A 14,135-nucleotide genomic window follows, 5' to 3' on the forward strand; every position below is an offset into this window, starting at 1 on the left:
CTCGAAACCCCAAAAGAGGCAGACTCCTCCACAGAATCGTTGCGGGTGGTGATACCATGCCCCAAGAGGGACTTAATACTGGGAACGATGTATCGTCCCCCTGATCAAAATGCTCAGGGAGACCTTGAGATGAGATATGAAATTGAGGAAGCATCCAAACTAGGAAATGTGGTAGTAATGGGTGACTTCAACTACCCAGACATAGACTGGCTGCATATGTGTTCCAGTCATGACAAAGAAGCAAAGTTTCTAGATATTCTAAATGACTATACCCTAGACCAGTTGGTCATGGAACCGACCAGAGGGACGGCAACCCTGGACTTAATCCTCAGTGGGGACCGGGACCTGGTGCGAGATGTAAGTGTTGTTGAACTGATTGGGAGCAGTGACCACAGTGCTATTAAATTAAACATACATGTAAATGGCCAATTGCCAAGAAAATCCAACACAGTCACATTTGACTTCAAAAGAGGAAACTTCACAAAAATGAGGGGATTGGTAAAAAGAAAGCTGAAAAACAAAGTCCAGAGGGTCACATCACTCGAAAATGCTTGGAAGTTGTTTAAAAACACTATATTAGAAGCTCAACTGGAGTGCATACCGCAGATCAGAAAAGGTACCGCCAGGGCCAAGAAGATGCCAGCATGGTTAACGAGCAAAGTCAAGGAAGCTCTTAGAGGCAAAAAGTCTTCCTTCAAAAAATGGAAGTCTTGTCCAAATGAAGAAAATAAAAAAGAACACAAACTCTGGCAAAAGAAATGCAAGAAGACAATAAGGGATGCTAAAAAAGAATTTGAGGAGCACATTGCTAAGAACATAAAAACCAACAACAAAAAATTCTATAAATACATTCAAAGCAGGAGACCATCTAGGGAGACAATTGGACCCTTGGATGATAAGGGAGTCAAAGGTGTACTAAAAAACGATAAGGAGATTGCAGAGAAGCTAAATGAATTCTTTGCATCTGTCTTCACAGTGGAAGATATAGGGCAGATCCCTGAACCTGAACTAACATTTGCAGGAAGGGATTCTGAGGAACTGAGACAAATAGTGGTAACGAGAGAGGAAGTTCTAAGCTTAATGGACAATATAAAAACTGACAAATCACCGGGCCCGGATGGCATCCACCCGAGAGTTCTCAAAAGAACTCAAAGGTGAAATTGCTGATCTGCTAACTAAAATATGTAACTTGTCCCTCGGGTCCTCCTCCGTGCCTGAGGACTGGAAAGTGGCAAATGTAACGCCAATCTTCAAAAAGGGATCCAGAGGGGATCCCGGAAATTACAGGCCAGTTAGCTTAACTTCTGTCCCTGGAAAACTGGTAGAAAGTATGATTAAAGCTAGATTAACTAAGCACATAGAAGAACAAGCCTTGCTGAAGCAGAGCCAGCATGGCTTCTGCAAGGGAAAGTCCTGTCTCAGTAACCTATTAGAATTCTTTGAGAGTGTCAACAAGCATATAGATAGAGGTGATCCAGTGGACATAGTGTACTTAGACTTTCAAAAAGCGTTTGACAAGGTACCTCACCAAAGGCTTCTGAGGAAGCTTAGCAGTCATGGAATAAGAGGAGAGGTCCTCTTGTGGATAAGGAATTGGTTAAGAAGCAGAAAGCAGAGAGTAGGAATAAATGGACAGTTCTCCCAATGGAGGGCTGTAGAAAGTGGAGTCCCTCAAGGATCAGTATTGGGACCTGTACTTTTCAACTTGTTCATTAATGACCTAGAATTAGGAGTGAGCAGTGAAGTGGCCAAGTTTGCTGATGACACTAAATTGTTCAGGGTTGTTAAAACAAAAAGGGATTGCGAAGAGCTCCAAAAAGACCTCTCCAAACTGAGTGAATGGGCAGAAAAATGGCAAATGCAATTCAATATAAACAAGTGTAAAATTATGCATATTGGAGCAAAAAATCTTAATTTCACATATACGCTCATGGGGTCTGAACTGGCGGTGACCGACCAGGAGAGAGACCTCAGGGTTGTAGTGGACAGCACGATGAAAATGTCGACCCAGTGTGCGGCAGCTGTGAAAAAGGCAAATTCCATGCTAGCGATAATTAGGAAAGGTATTGAAAATAAAACAGCCGATATCATCATGCCGTTGTATAAATCTATGGTGCGGCCGCATTTGGAATACTGTGTACAGTTCTGGTCGCCTCATCTTAAAAAGGATATTATAGAGTTGGAAAAGGTTCAGAAGAGGGCAACCAGAATGATCAAGGGGATGGAGCGACTCCCTTACGAGGAAAGGTTGCAGCATTTGGGGCTTTTTAGTTTAGAGAAAAGGCGGGTCAGAGGAGACATGATAGAAGTGTATAAAATTATGCATGGCATTGAGAAAGTGGATAGAGAAAAGTTCTTCTCCCTCTCTCATAATACTAGAACTCGTGGACATTCAAAGAAGCTGAATGTTGGAAGATTCAGGACAGACAAAAGGAAGTACTTCTTTACTCAGCGCATAGTTAAACTATGGAATTTGCTCCCACAAGATGCAGTAATGGCCACCAGCTTGGACGGCTTTAAAAGAAGATTAGACAAATTCATGGAGGACAGGGCTATCAATGGCTACTAGCCATGATGGCTGTGCTCTGCCACCCTAGTCAGAGGCAGCATGCTTCTGAAAACCAGTTGCCGGAAGCCTCAGGAGGGGAGAATGTTCTTGCACTCGGGTCCTGCTTGCGGGCTTCCCCCAGGCACCTGTTTGGCCACTGTGAGAACAGGATGCTGGACTAGATGGGCCACTGGCCTGATCCAGCAGGCTCTTCTTATGTTCTTATGTTCTTATGTTCTTAAGGCTCCTTTCCTACAAACTACTGTGCTCTACAAATGGATCTCAGAGGCTGGCCAAGATGTAAGTATGCAACATTGGGAGTGGGGCTGCTCAGTGCTACCCCTCTTCTTGCTCTTTTCTGATGAACCTGTGGGTTGTAACACCTATACAGGGCTTCTCTGTCCATTGTTTCTTCCACACTGTAAGCACAAATCCACAAACTAGATTCCAAGGATAATTATTTGGCAAACCATAATTTGTGGATATATTCTTTATCACTGGCTCATCGAAATGAAACAAAAAACCATTGGAAAGGCACCCTTACAGAGCCTGAAGGTTTATTTTTTTTATCATAAATAACTCCTGTTTTACCATAACTTAGTTCTGGCTTTAATATTCTGTATGTTGTCAAGCTGGTAAAAGTTGTTGTGGGCTGAAAAACTGACCTTATTATTATTATTATTATTATTATTATTATTATTATTATTATTATTATTTTATTCAATTTCTATACCGCCCACAGCCAACGGCTCTCTGGGCGGTGAACAGCATAAATTTAAAATACAATATAATAAAATCACATATCAATACCACACACATAACAAAATTCCAAAGACTAAAAACATATTACATAATTGTTCTAGTATACTAAGATGTAATAAATATACTTAGAATATTAAAATATTAAAATATTAAAATGCCTGGGAAAAGAGGTACATTTTAACCTGGCGCCGAAAAGAGAGCAAAGTTGGCGCCAGGCGCACCTCGTCATACACACTATTCCATAGTTCGGGGGCCACCACTGAGAAGGCCCTAGATCTTGTCGTCATCCTCCAGACCTCTTTATGAGTCGGTACCGGGAGGAGGGCCTTCGATGTTGCACGCGGTGTATGGGTAGTTTCATATCGGAAGAGGCGTTCCATCAGGTATTGCGGGCCCGCGCCGTGATCTCAGTTGAAACGGCTAGAAGGAGGTTATCATTCTGAGATAATGTGGCAAGCAAATTTTACAGGGTTTTGTATTATTTTTTAAAACCTACAAAAACAGGTTAGTAGAAATGGCCAGGGGGGGGAAAGAAATATGTGTATAGGAAGTCAAGCCACTATCCAGCCACATTCAGCTCTCTTAAAAAGAAATCCATCTTGATACCATGCCAAATCAACAATTAGATAAGATGATCAGATGCTTGATGTAGTATATCAGAATAAACAGAAATTATATATTCAAACCTTATTAGATATAAACTAAACAAACAATATATTCTTGGAAAGGGGTCGCATTAAGGATGTTCTCTTGGTTTATGTTATTATTACTGTTTCTGTATCAGTTTATGTGAGCCCAGCTATTCTTTGTATTTGCATAGAAGATGATAAGTTCAGAGGTGATTTTTTTTGGTGTTTATTTGTTTGTTTGTTTGTTTGCAAAGCAAAATCTTGCTCGAATCACATCTCGTGGTTTAAGACCAGTCACCAAAATTCTGAAATCCCACAGTGCTGTTGTCTCCTATATAAAACATGGTATCTCCATAAGCTGTTTAAGAAAACTTGTGGTGGTGGTGGTGGGGAGAGACATGTGTACAGAAAGTGAAGCCACTCAGACCAGGTGCAGCTCTTAAAACAAAACAAAACAAAAACAGCCCAGTACATTAAACGTTTACAGTCTTACTGCCGGATGGGGTGAGTGAGTGAGATGAGATTAAGGAACAGAAATACTCAACTGGCCCATATTGGTTCCATATCAAATCAAGATCTAGAAAACATAATCAGATCCTTGCTTTAACTTATAAGATCAGCCTTGTAATTCGATGTGAATAAACAGAAAAAAATCCTCCTTGGAATGGGTTTGCATTAAGGATCTCCTCTAGTATAATGTGATTGTAAGACACAGCATTACGCTTTTCTGATATTAATTCCATACAGTGTTATGAGAGCCCAGAGATTATTGGCATTTGCATCAGGAATAAGAAATGATAAGGTCAGGGTTTTTTGGGGGGGGAGGGGGATACAAACTATAGGATTATATTCAAGTAAGTACTACTCAGAGTACACCCATTAAAATAAAGGAACATAAGTTAGTTATGCCTATTAACTTCAATACCATTTTTTTCTTTTCTGAAAAAGAAAATCCAAAATTGCACATTACCTAGCAGCAATGAAGAATCCTCTTGAATTTGTTTTATGCTATTTCTGAATGCCAGTCCTTGACTGTAATAAATAATGATTTGATTTGTATCATCTCACTCAAATGAGATCTCAGGATTTAAGACCAGTCTGACTTCTGAAACATCATTGTATTATTTTCTCTGATATAAAAATGATACCTGCTTTTATGATAGAACTCCAACTATTGTTGTGTTAAACATTTCAGTCTTTGCAGAGATGAAATCCTGAGCACCTTAGAAGCCCTGATCTCTACTGAGGATGAGCTAAGAGGATTCTAAAGATGAGCTAAGAGAATTCTACTCACCTTTGCTCTTTGCTTGGAAGCTGAGTGTGCCGAAGTGCTTTAACACGGTCTTTATTAGAAGATTCCTCTTCTGGGAGGAGGAGGAGGAGGAAGAAGAAGAAAAGACTGACTCATCCCTGTTGTCTGTGGTGATTTGGGGATTCACTCCATAGCACAGAGGACTTCACAGGTCTCATGATGATGTGTAAGCCTGAACTTACAGAACAAGTGATGCAATTTTCTATCTCCCCCCCCTTTCTTTTTCTTTTTGTCTTGAAATTCCTGACCCTTAGCTAGGGATGGGGAATAAAATGAGTTCAGTTCATATTTTAATGCAAACCTGCTTAACTTACATTTTCTGCAACAATATGCAAACTGAAATGCAGCCATCTTTCAATATTGACGTCTCCAGATTTTGTGATCCAGTTCTCTACACAAATATTGTGAACAAAAATGCATATATTAGTGGGATATGTTCATTAAAAGGCATATATTAGTGAAAAATAATATAAAATATGCATTATGGTAAGGAAAACAGCTTGCAAAATATGTACATGAAACCAAATTGCACATTCCTACCTGTTCTGTTCCTTCCATCTTTAGACCCCCGACCCTTAACTTCAGCTATGTAAGTTATAACTAACAGAGACTCACTGATGGATAGAGATTATCTAGACAGGAAACTGATGTCAAATGTTTCTTGGTTCTTGCACCTTTCCTAGCACACAAGATGGCAGACTCCGTCTCACATTAAGTACTGCAACTGATTTCTTAATTCATATGAAGTTATTTTGACTATGCAGAAAAAAATCTGAGATAAGCCTGTGATTTTATGCTGAAATGATTTATTTGATTACAAAAATTCTCAGGAAGGATCTAGGGCAAACAATATTTTGCTGAGAAATAACACAAGCCCCTATCACACACAAATATATTGAAGAAATATCATTCTCTACTGGTAGAATAGCCATTTTCAGTATTTATTTATTTATACATTTATAAACTGCTTCATAACCAAAAGCTGTCAAAGTAACATATAGTAAGATATAAGAAAGATTACAGACTCAAACTAAAATCAATAAAACAATTTCTACAAGTGTACAATTAGCATTATATACAATTACTGGGTCACAATTCAGGGAAAGTATGCTTAAACAAAAATGTCTTCAACATCAGTCTGCATATCAAGAAGTGAAGTGCTTGCCTAATTTCAGTTGGTATCTGATTACAGAGAGCTGTAACTGCAGCACTAAATGTCCAGTTACTAGACTATACTAAGCACACACCTTGGGCATGTAGTAATCTCAGCAGTGCACCATTTGAAGAGCACCATTGCTGAGCAGTGATACATGGTACAAGGCAGTGTGGCAATGGAATCCACTTTTAATTTGCATTCTGCATTTGTTTTTCAGAAGCATAATAGGGAAAAACCTGGTGGAAAGGAGGTGAATGGAAGCTCTGCCATTTTCCTTAGAAGGTTTTATTATTTCCTTTGTGATTCACCCCTCCTCACTCTCAGACAAATTGACAATTTAGTGCCTGTGTCTGGTAACCATAGTAGTGTGAACATGCATAATGGTATCCTTTCAGCCCAGGGGCTATATTGCCTTGTGGGCAATCATGCTAGTGGTGGGTGTGGCCAGAGGCAACAGTGAGTGTGACCAGAGGCAAAAGTTGTCAGAGAAATGGATGTGACTCTTACTTTTCTACAGCGGGCCTCATTCCATCTACACAGAATTCAAAGGTTTACACACGCACACATGCACACACACACACACCTTCACCCAAGCAAGCAAAAGGCATTATCACAGTTCAAGGACATATTACAACCAGGTAAAAAGCCCTCTTGGAGGGAGCGGAGCAGTGCTAAACTGTGGCCTGGGGAGGAAGAGTGCGAGCTGTTGGGCGGGTGTACCCTGGGCAGACTCCCAGAGGCCTAAAGGGCCACATTAGCTTCCAGGGCTTTATGTGGAGATATCAATGGGACTGTATAAATATTCCTTTTCCATAGTGAAGAGCTGGCATTTAAGTTGTATTCTGGAAGTTAGACTTAAGGATCTCCACCTCTCTCATATGATTATGAAGTTGCCTGCAGCTCTCCAAAGACTTTGACATGGCTGTTTCCAAGCCCTGCTGCGTCATATTGTTTTAAATGAAAATGATGCTTAAAGCTGGGACTCTACATGTGAAGCATGTGGTCTACCAATCTGCAAAGCCCTAATACATGGGGTAATATGCAGGCTGATATTTTCTGACATCTCTTTTTTGTCTTTCCTCTCATCTACTTCTTTTAGGTGTTCTTTCTGAGAAATCAGCTTAATTCATACATGCACTGGTCTAGCTTCAGTTTCCATCATAAACAGGTGTCTGTACATAAGAACAGGCTTGCTGGAACAGGCCCAAGGCCCATCTAAGTCCAATATCTTCTTCTTACATTGGCCAACCAGATGCCTGTGGGAAGCCCAAATGCAGGACTTGCAACAACATTCTTTCCAATTATGATCCCCACAAACTGGCGTTCAAAGACATACTACCTCCAACAGTGGAGTTAAAACACAGCTATCATGGTTAGTCACACCTGATAGCCTTCTCCTCCATAAATTTGTTTAATCCTTTTTTAAACCCATCCAAGTTGGTGAACATCACTTCATCTTGTGAGTTGAAATTCCACAGCAACTATGTATTGTGAGAAGTACTCTCTTTTTATCCTAAATATTCCAAAATTAACTTCATTGTCTGCCTTTGGGTTCTAGAATGGTGAGAGGAGAAAAAAAATCTCCGTGTCTACTTTCTCCACATCATGCATAATTTTATGTCTCTATTGTGCCTCCCTAATCATTTTTCTAAACTAAAAAGCCCAAGATGTGGTAAACATTCCTCATAGGGGACTTGCTCTAGTCCAGCCTTTCCCAACCAGTGTGCATCCAGATGTTGTTGGACCACAACTCCCATGAGCCTCAGCCATTGGCAATACCGGCTGACGCTGATAGGAGTTGTGGTCCAACAACATCTGGAGGCACACTGGTTGGGAAAGGCTGCTCTAGTCCCTTGATCAGTTTCGTTCCCCTTTTCTGAACCCTTTCCAGCTTTATTATGTCATTCTTAGGAAACATGACAAAAACTGAACACAGTATTCCAAGTGTGATCTCACCATAGATTTGCATAACAACATTATGATATTCACTGGCAGGTAAAACCCTCTTGCAGTTTAAGAATGTACCTATAGCCAACAGCTATTTTTATCAAAACTTTAAAAAGCAGGGAAATTGGGCAGCTATAATGAATGCACCAGAGGAGCAACAAGAATAAAACAATACATATATATATAATAACATAATCAATTTTAAAATTAAAAAACCATCCTTTAATTCATTATAACATAAATTACTCTGTCTCAATCTTGTAGGCCTGCCTGAACAGCCAGGTCTTCAAGGCTCGGTGATAGCTGGACAAGGAGGGAGCATGTCTGAGATCAAAAGGGAGGGAGTTCCAGAGGGTGGGGGCCACAATAGAAAATGCCCTCTCTCTGGTTCGCACCAGCCTGGCTGTTCTCACAGGTGGGACTGAGAGAAGGTCTTGCGAGGCTGATCTTGTCAGGCGGCATAATCGGTGATTCTGGAGGTGTTCCTTCAGATATACTGGGCCGAAACCGTATAGGGTTTTAAAGGTCAGCACCAACACCTTGAATTGCGCCCGGTAGACAACTGGTAGCCAGTGAAGATCTAATAACACTGGGGTAATGTGATCCCAGCGACGGCTATGCGTGATCAAGCGTGCCGCCGCATTCTGTACCAGCTGTAATTTCCGGACCGTTTTCAAGAGTAACCCCACATAGAGCGCATTGCAGTAGTCTAAGCGAGAGGAGACCAGGGCATGTATCACTTGGGGGAGCAGATGACCAGGAAGATAGGGTTGCAGTCTCCGTATCAGATGTAATTGATACCAAGCTGCCCGGCTCACTGCTGTAATCTGAGCCTCCATGGACAGCTGGGAGTCAAGAATGACCCCAAGACTGCGGACCTGGTCCTTCAGGGGCAAATTTACCCCATTAAGCATCAGGTTAGTAATTCCTAATTTCCTTTTATCTCCCACAAGTAATACCTCAGTCTTGTCAGGGTTCAGCTTCAGCCTATTCTCTCCCATCCATCCACTTACGGATTCCAGGCACTTGGACATGGTGTTCACAGCCAACTCCAGTGAGGATTTAAATGAGAAATAGAGCTGAGTGTCATCTGCATACTGATGACACTGCAACCCAAAACTCCTAATGATTGCTTCCAGCGGTTTCATATAGATGTTAAATAGCATGGGAGAGAGGATAGAGCCCTGTGGCACTCCACAATGAAGAGACCAAGGGTCTGAAACCTCATCTCCCAATGCCACCTGTTGCTGCCTATCCGAGAGATAGGAACGGAACCACTGCAAAACTGTGCCTCCTATTCCTAATCCCTCTAGGCAATTTAAGAGGATACCGTGGTCAACGGTATCGAAAGCCGCTGAAACGTCCAGGAGGACAAGGAAGGTGTATTCACCCCTATCCAATGCCCTCCTCATATCATCCACCAGAGCGACCAAGGCTGTTTCCGTTCCATGACCAGTCCTGAAACCCGATTGGTATGGATCTAAATAATCTATTTCCTCCAAGTGTGTCTGTAACTGCGAAGCCACCACCCTCTCAATCACCTTGCCCAAGAATGGTAAGTTAGAGACTGGGGGAATGTTGTTTAACTCCTGGGGATCCAAGGATGTTTTTTTTAGGATGGGCTTTATTACCGCTTCCTTGAGGGCTGATGGCATTGCACCCTCTTGCAAGGATGCATTCACCACCGCCTTGATCCCTTCGCTCAGTCTCTCTTTACAGCTCATGATGAGCCATGAAGGGCAAGGATCAACCAGACAGGTGGTTGGCTTCACAGTACCGAGCACCTTGTCCACTTCCTCAGAGAGAAGAGGCTGAAACCGATCCCAACAGACCGGAATGCAACTGGCCGACTCTGGCCCACTTCCTGTCTCCACGGCGAGCGGAAGCATGCTCTTCAGGCGCTCGATTTTATCAGCAAAGTGCTTAGCAAAAGTATCACAGGAGAGTTTAGAATGTTCCATGGGTTCCTGAGCGACTGGACCGACCAGGCTTCGGACCACTTGGAACAATCTCCTGGGACAGCACTCTGCCGATGCAATAGAGGCAGCAAAGAAATTTCTCTTTGCTGCCTTTGTTGCCACCTGGTAGGCAGCTATTGCTGCTCTAACCCGTGTCTGATCGTCTTCAGTGCGAGATTTCTGCCACCGGCGCTCAAGTCGTCTCACCTCCTGTCTCAGACCCCGCAACCATGGTGTGTACCATGGTGCCATCTGAGTTCTATTCAGGGGGAGAGGATGTTTCGGAGCCACCCGGTCCACCGCCCCAGTGATCTCCTTATTCCACTCCATCACTAGGGATTCGACCGGGCGTCCTTCAGTCAGCTCCATATCCCCCAGCGCATTCAGGAATCCTTTGGGCTCCATCAGGCATCTGGGGCGGACCATCCTAATAGGTCCTTGTCCCCTGCGGAGGGCGTGCGGCATCGAGAGATCTAGCTTCACCAGATAGTGATCTGACCATGACATGGGGCTAGAAGAATTTACCCCCATTTTCAGAGCACTTTCCTCCCCTCCCGAGACAAACACAAGGTCGAGAGCATGACCGGCTACATGGGTAGACCCTATATTACTAAGGTGCAGATCCCAAGAAGTCATGGTTTCCATGAAATCCCGAGGAGCTCCTGTGTGGACAGTCTCAGCATGTACGTTGAAATCCCCCATCACCACAAGGTTGGGGGAGAGCAACCGCACCACCGAGATCACCTCGAGCACCTCAGTCAGGGATTCTGCTGTGCAGCGGGGTGGGCGGTACACAAGTAGAATCCCTAAACTGCCCTTTGGGCCCAACCTCCAGTACATGCAATCAACAAACTTGGTCTCATGGAGAGGGGGTCTGGCGAAACACAAAGAATCCCGGTAGATAACTGCCACTCCCCCTCCCCGCCTACCAATCCTCGGCTGTTGTGCATATCGGAAACTGGCTGGACACATGGCCTCAAGTATAGGAGCTGAGGCCTCATCCAGCCATGTCTCCGTAATACATACCAGGTCTGCGTCCTCATCCAGGATCATATCATGGATGAGTGATGTTTTTTGTGCCACAGACCTCGCATTACACAGCAGCAGTCGAAGATTGGATGGAGTTCTGCTTCTCCCAGTTATCTTCTGGTGGTCAACAGGCCTGGAACAAGGGATGGATATTAAGCATCTATCCCTAGTTCCCCGACGCCTGCTTGGCCTGTTGCCCACGCCTCTCCAGAGTCTGCCGCCTAGCCTTTGAAAATTGTGGCCCTCCACCCTCCCCACACTATTCCCCTCCGGTCAGAATGAATGTTCTATCAAGACTGGCCATACGCTAAGCTCCATGTAAACTTCATGCAAGCAAATCAGGATGAATGCTCAATAAATGGAACATCTGCAGGAGCTTTTGAATCATCTTTTAATACACAATTATTGCTATTCAGATAGACACCAGAACAAACATACAACTTCAGCAAACATCTCCCTCCAAGAATCAATCCGGAAAAAGGAAATTCTGCTCAAGAGTCAAATGAAAGTTAACTTCTGGCTGAAATTCTAATTCCAAATACCTGGGAATAAACCTTATTGAATTCAATAGAATTTACTTCTGAGCTGACATAGTTAGGATTGTACTGCAACACATCAAAACGTAGCAGAGAATTTTTTTAAAAAACAGATCAGATTAGTTTACTTGTATCATTAGACTATCACAGGACAGGAATTTCACAATAAATGTATACTGCATATCTAGATCTAGATCTATCTATACATGATTCACGTAGACTCAAATAATAATAATATAAATTTAACATTCTGAGTCTCTCTGGACAGGCACGGCATTTCTTTTTTTTAAAAAAGTGTTTTTAACTAATAAAATTCATCACTCACGGTAGCTATATACATAACCTATGCAAGGTAATGGTGGAATAGCACACCTCTACACCAATGCAAGTGAGAGGCCACATTTTATATGAGGAACTGAGAATAAAGAATTGGATCCAAATATGGGTCATGGGCCTGACCAATTTGTGCAAGGATTTATGCCATCCTCTCCCAGCGCCCAACCCCCCCAAAGAACTCCAATGTAGTGGGTTGGGACTGGGATGGGCAAATTTTGGTTTCTCTCCATTTCTTACTTTTACCGTCTTATGTCCAGCTCTCCACATTTTCACATCACCTTGAGAATTTTTTTTAGTCCTCATGAAAATTCATTAGCATTTTAGTACAACATTCTCCTAATATACAAAACAAATGTATGTAATTTTGACTAATGTGCATGTTTTTGCAAATCAATGTTGTCTAATACAATTCATTTTTATGTTATTTTATCTAAAATATGTGTTGTTATGCATACTTCACCCTAGTATGTGCATTTCTGTACACATGATTTGACTTACTTGGCTGAAGAACTGCACTGCAAAATTTGAAAAAAGTGTGCATTTTGAAGGATGACCATGTTTCAGTTTGCATAGCGTTTCCAAAATGCAAATTAGGCAGGTTCACCTATAAATAGAAACTCAATTTAATTTGTCCCCCATCCCTAGTTGGGAGACCTTCCTAAACAGCAAAGGATGTGGTTGGGGAGAGGCTAGCGGTCGGGGCCATCACCCAAAATTAGGCAGAAGAAACTTGTACAAAAGAATTGGGATGTGTGTGAGATGCAGCTTAAGCAATCATATTAGGAGACTTTTTATTTTTTTTGGTATTTTCCACACTGCTTCTTGGATGTCTTTGTTCCTGAAACTGTAAATAATGGGATTAAGAACTGGTGGCAAAACTGTATACAACACAGCAGAGAGCAAGTCCATAGTTGTGGAAGAAAGTGCTTTAGGCCTCATGTATGAAAACACAGCTGTGGTGATAAATAAAGAAAAGACAGTGAGGTGGGGAGTGCAGGTAGAGAAAGCTTTATATTTCCCTTCAACAGATGGGATCCTGAGCACAGCAGAGAAGATGTACCCATAGGAAACAAAGATGAACCCACTACATAATGAATCCACTATAATCACCATGACAAGAATCAAAATTTGATTAATTTTTGTATCAGTACAAGAAATCTTTTGCAATTGAGGGATATCACAGAAATACTGCCCAATAATATTGGATGCACAGAAATTTAACCTGAAAGTGACAGCGGTCTGTAACGATGCATGGATTAGATTGGCTATCCAGGAAGCAGCTGCCATTTGGATGCAGGCACCCCAGTTCATGATTAGCCCATACTGTAGAGGGTGGCAGATTGCAACATAACGGTCATAAGCCATGATAGTGAGCAAGGCAAGTTCAGAACCCGCAAAGGTGAAAACTGAGAAAACCTGGGCAACACATCCAGCAAAAGAAATAAGTCTGTTGTCTGTCAAAGAAGTGGCCATGGATTTGGGGATGGTGGTTGTGATGTAGCAAACATCTGACAATGATAGGTTGACCAAAAAGAAGTACATAGGGGTGTGCAGCTGGTGGTTTAGAGCTACAGAAGTCATGATGAGAAAATTCCCCACGAAGGCTATTAAATAGATGCAGAGAAACATCACAAAATACAACATTTGCACATCTCGGTCATCGGAAAATCCCATCAGCAGAAATTCTGTCACTGTGGACTGATTGGCCATTTTATATATTTGATTTGTTCTATAAAAATATTTCTAGAAGAGTAGCTGTGTTTGTCTCTTGTAGCAAATCTGATAGAGAAGCTTGTGGCACCTTAATGTAGAAAGAAAATGATATTAGTCAATTAGTAGAGGGAATATGGAGGCAATATGAATACCTTGCAAATATCTATTCACTGCCAGATTAACCATGGATTATTATTATTTTTTAAAAA

The 14,135-nt window shown here is 42.1% G+C and overlaps 1 protein-coding gene across 1 annotated transcript; it reads right to left on the bottom strand.

Moving 5' to 3' along the window:
* Positions 1–12,987: 12,987 nt before the first annotated feature.
* LOC133367820 (olfactory receptor 14A16-like) lies at positions 12,988–13,929 on the bottom strand. The gene has a single exon (XM_061591922.1). The coding sequence runs from the start codon at positions 13,921–13,923 to the stop codon at positions 12,988–12,990; it is 936 nt and encodes a 311-aa protein (XP_061447906.1). The 5' UTR covers positions 13,924–13,929.
* Positions 13,930–14,135: the final 206 nt, after the last annotated feature.

The sequence above is a fragment of the Rhineura floridana genome, chromosome 11 (assembly GCF_030035675.1).
Source record: "Rhineura floridana isolate rRhiFlo1 chromosome 11, rRhiFlo1.hap2, whole genome shotgun sequence".
Classification (NCBI taxonomy): Eukaryota; Metazoa; Chordata; class Lepidosauria; order Squamata; family Rhineuridae; genus Rhineura; species Rhineura floridana.